At 30.1% G+C, this 3578-nt stretch overlaps 1 protein-coding gene across 1 annotated transcript in view; it reads right to left on the bottom strand.

Moving 5' to 3' along the window:
* Positions 1 to 458: 458 nt before the first annotated feature.
* LOC106686145 (WD repeat-containing protein 11) overlaps positions 459 to 3578 on the bottom strand; it is a 25387-nt gene continuing 22267 nt past the window's right edge. Inside the window, exons 22-24 of the mRNA XM_067048743.1 lie at positions 2216 to 2385; positions 2000 to 2131; positions 459 to 743 (exon numbers count right to left, since the gene is read on the bottom strand). Of these exons, the coding sequence (XP_066904844.1) occupies positions 633 to 743; positions 2000 to 2131; positions 2216 to 2385 (413 nt within the window). The 3' untranslated portion in view covers positions 459 to 632. The remainder of the gene's footprint in view (positions 744 to 1999; positions 2132 to 2215; positions 2386 to 3578) is intronic.

Here is a 3578-nt window from a genome sequence, read left to right as displayed (position 1 = left end):
ACTGCTGCAAACCTGTATTGCTTACAAAGCAGGGAAAGGTGGAAATAAATACCACTACTTATCCAGTTCTGACTTCTGATACCGTTATACTGATCCTTACACAATGCTTTCATTTTCATTTATTAATACATGTTTATTTCTATTTTAGTAGGAATGAAAAAACAAAAATCATTTCATTAATAGTCATAATTTTTCCCACTTCAAAATCTCAGTAATAAAGTAACAAGTATTGTAAACTTTTTATTTACCTCAACAACTATGGTTCTTTTTCTTTATATGTCCACTTAATTTGATCATATGTCTTATAATTCAAAAACCACTTCTAATAATAGATAATTTTTAATAGTATATCACTCTCCCATACTTTAAGGCCAGATACATAAAATGCCATATTTAAACATGAATAAAACACTTGATAAAAATTATTTTTGGTAAAAGGTTTGTATTTAAAAGATCTATTCACATATCATTTTTATTCAACAATGAAATATATATCACAATTCCTATTATAAATTATAAAAATAATATCTACTCGTATATATATATCAAATATTTTTAAACAAAAAGGAATGTTCTCAACAAATGCAGAGATCCTGAGATGGGGGATCGAATAAATCTAATAAATACTGTAATTAATTGACTTTTATTTTCAAATGCTCTGCTAGGCCCCTGGCTCCGTCGAGGTTGCCGATGGAGAGCAAGTAGTCGTGTAGTGATGAATAAACTGCGACTATTAATTGCTGTAAACTTTTATTAAGAAAAATATCTTATAAAACATATGAATAATACCCTCAACAATGTCAACATCTTTTTATAAAAAATGAATTCCATTTTGTTGTGTACATCTAAACAATCGCACCCTTGTTTAGGGCTTATAACAGAAAGTATAGGTCGCTAGTGATGGAAGGTTGAATGGATATTTGTAGCTAAAATTAGTCACGATTTCAATCAGTGTGCATTCAGCTTCATAACTGCCAATAGATATTTATCGTACTAGATCGTATGATCCGTTCTCAGGCTTATTTTTCTCCACTGAAATTTTAACTACTCTTTTTTTGATATATTTATTACATAATTACATAAAAAATTAATTATTTTTATTCTGTAGCTCACGTACTCTTTCTTATTTCCAGTTATTACTAAAACTAAATACTTTTTGATATATAAATTTTATCAGTCAAATTAAAATACGTTATGTGTATTTTATAAACAGATTATTATTTTAGAGTTGTTGAAACATCTATTTATTTCTCTTCCTATATAGAAATTTATTGAGATCAAAATATCATTAACACATGATATATAATAACGGGAATTATGCCCTATAAATGTGCCTACACGCACATAGGTTGATGCATCAACCACATCAAGTAATATTACACAATGAAAAATCATTGTCTTGAAAGATAGCATTTAGACTCTAAATAGCATATTCTAAAGAAAAGTATATCGATTCAAAGCCAAAAAAGTTTCTTTAAAAAAGAGATACAAAACCTTATTCTCTATATAGATGCTTTAGCATGTTAAAATGATATAATATTTAACATGGTTGAGAGTATATTAATAGGTCTGCTAAATGGAAAATGACATGAGCAGCCCAATTTAAAGTCGATGCTATATGTTAAACGCAGAGGAGCTCCTAACTTTCCTTCCAGAACACTCTAATTATTATTTTTATCCATTACTTCATTAGAGTAAAAAAGTCCAAAACAAACTACGAGCAACTAAACTATTAAAACAACAGGCAAAATAATGTGAAGTTCAGGTGGTCTCTTGCATGACGTCATTCTTCATTTAGCAGACCTATTAACAGACTCTCAACCATATTAAATGTTATATCATTTTAACATGCTAAAAGAATTTAACATAACTTTTCCCATTTAACAAGTTAAACTAAAGATCATGAGTAAACCTTGAATATTAAAACACGAGGAATAATAAATTGCTGAAATAAAGAAAATTGACAAATGAGTTATTAAAATTAATTAAAAAGGATATGACTGATATCAATATCATAATGCTGGCAGGCCATTAGAAGCAACGCACCAGTCAACACTTGATGTTGGCTATATAACATTTCCAACGCTTTCTCAAACTGTAACTGTGATATCAAAACCAAAATAGCAGCAAACTGAAACAAATATTGATATAATGTAATGTTTACGGATAAATATAGTTTAAAAAATAATATAACTTATTATTAATTTTAATTTACCCTATCCCCATTTGAGGCCAAATGGTCGGCAAACTTCTTCATCACTTCCACAGCATCAGGGATTGGTAAAACTGACTTGGCAAGCCATACTGCCGATTCCCACATTCCATACGACACAAGGTACCTGCATCCATCAAGACCTTTTCCAATGAGGCACAAAAGCTGAACACCTTAAGAAAGTCAAATTTCATAATCAATCATTTTCAAATAAGTATAATTTTATGATTTATGGCAAGATGGTAGGCCAATAAAGCAGAATATGTTATATGACTATGATTAGGCCAATATTTTATTTATTTATTCTATAAAATATTAAGTCATAAAATGAGGCTGAAGAACTTTTTTTCTTGTATGTCAAGATCTCATAAAAATTATAAAATTTAAACATTCATACATTACAGCTATACAAATTTATCTATCCATAAGAAACATCAATATATCCCGGGATCAGTTTCACAACATTCAAAGGGAAGTATTGGGACTACCCGCAATCAAAGTAATGTAAATGGGAAATTAATTATTTACAAAAAGAAGAAAAAAGATGGGTATCGTTGCCCTCTTGGCTACTAAACTCCAGACCTGTCATTGAAAAAAACCTATGAGGCACTCAAAATATGACCCCTTCGTTGAAGAAGTGGCACTTGATGAAGGGAATCTTCAATATTCTTATATAAGAATGCCAGATGGGAGAGAAATAACAGTATCTAACAGACTTCAAGCTCAGTCTTGTTCGGATCAGTCTTCGGAAGGACCGAAGGAGGGAGATATTGCAAATATCCCTGAAACACAGGTATTACTAAGCCCAAGTCATGCACTGGATACTGCTTCTACAACCTTCTTCATACCTAATATACTAATATTTATATACAATTAATATTTTAATATTTACATACCAGTAATATTCATGTACTCCTGATATTCGTAAACCATGAGTATGCTTAGTGATGAGAAAATGGCAATTGCATTCCTTCAGGATAAAGAACTTTTACTAAGATTGAAGGTATGTTCAAACGACTATGAAATGAATCTTTATTTAGGTTAAAAAAAATATATTGGAGATACTACAAACAAAGTTATAGGAAAAGCATTGGAATAAGGACTGAAATATGGTTTGCTCATTCCAAAGTAAGTTTAGAAACTGCAGTATGTTTTATTTATTCATGTTGTGAGACATTAACGAGTATATAATATTTAGAAATAGCTCAACCCATAATTGGAATAATCACCTTCAGGAAGTGTGTGTATGAAAGTTGTATTGGGGGAGACAGTAAATATGTGAAAAGAGAAATATATATATAGGAAGATGGTCAGGGTTGCGGTCACAAGTGAAACGAAAATAGTTAACAACTATTTTATTTTCCAA

The sequence above is a fragment of the Halyomorpha halys genome, unplaced genomic scaffold (genome assembly GCF_000696795.3).
Source record: "Halyomorpha halys isolate HHAL.00 unplaced genomic scaffold, Hhal_1.1 Scaffold783.1, whole genome shotgun sequence".
NCBI lineage: Eukaryota > Metazoa > Arthropoda > Insecta > Hemiptera > Pentatomidae > Halyomorpha > Halyomorpha halys.
The sequence above is the reverse complement of the archived record's forward strand: the minus strand, read 5'-3'. Positions and strand labels throughout refer to the sequence as shown.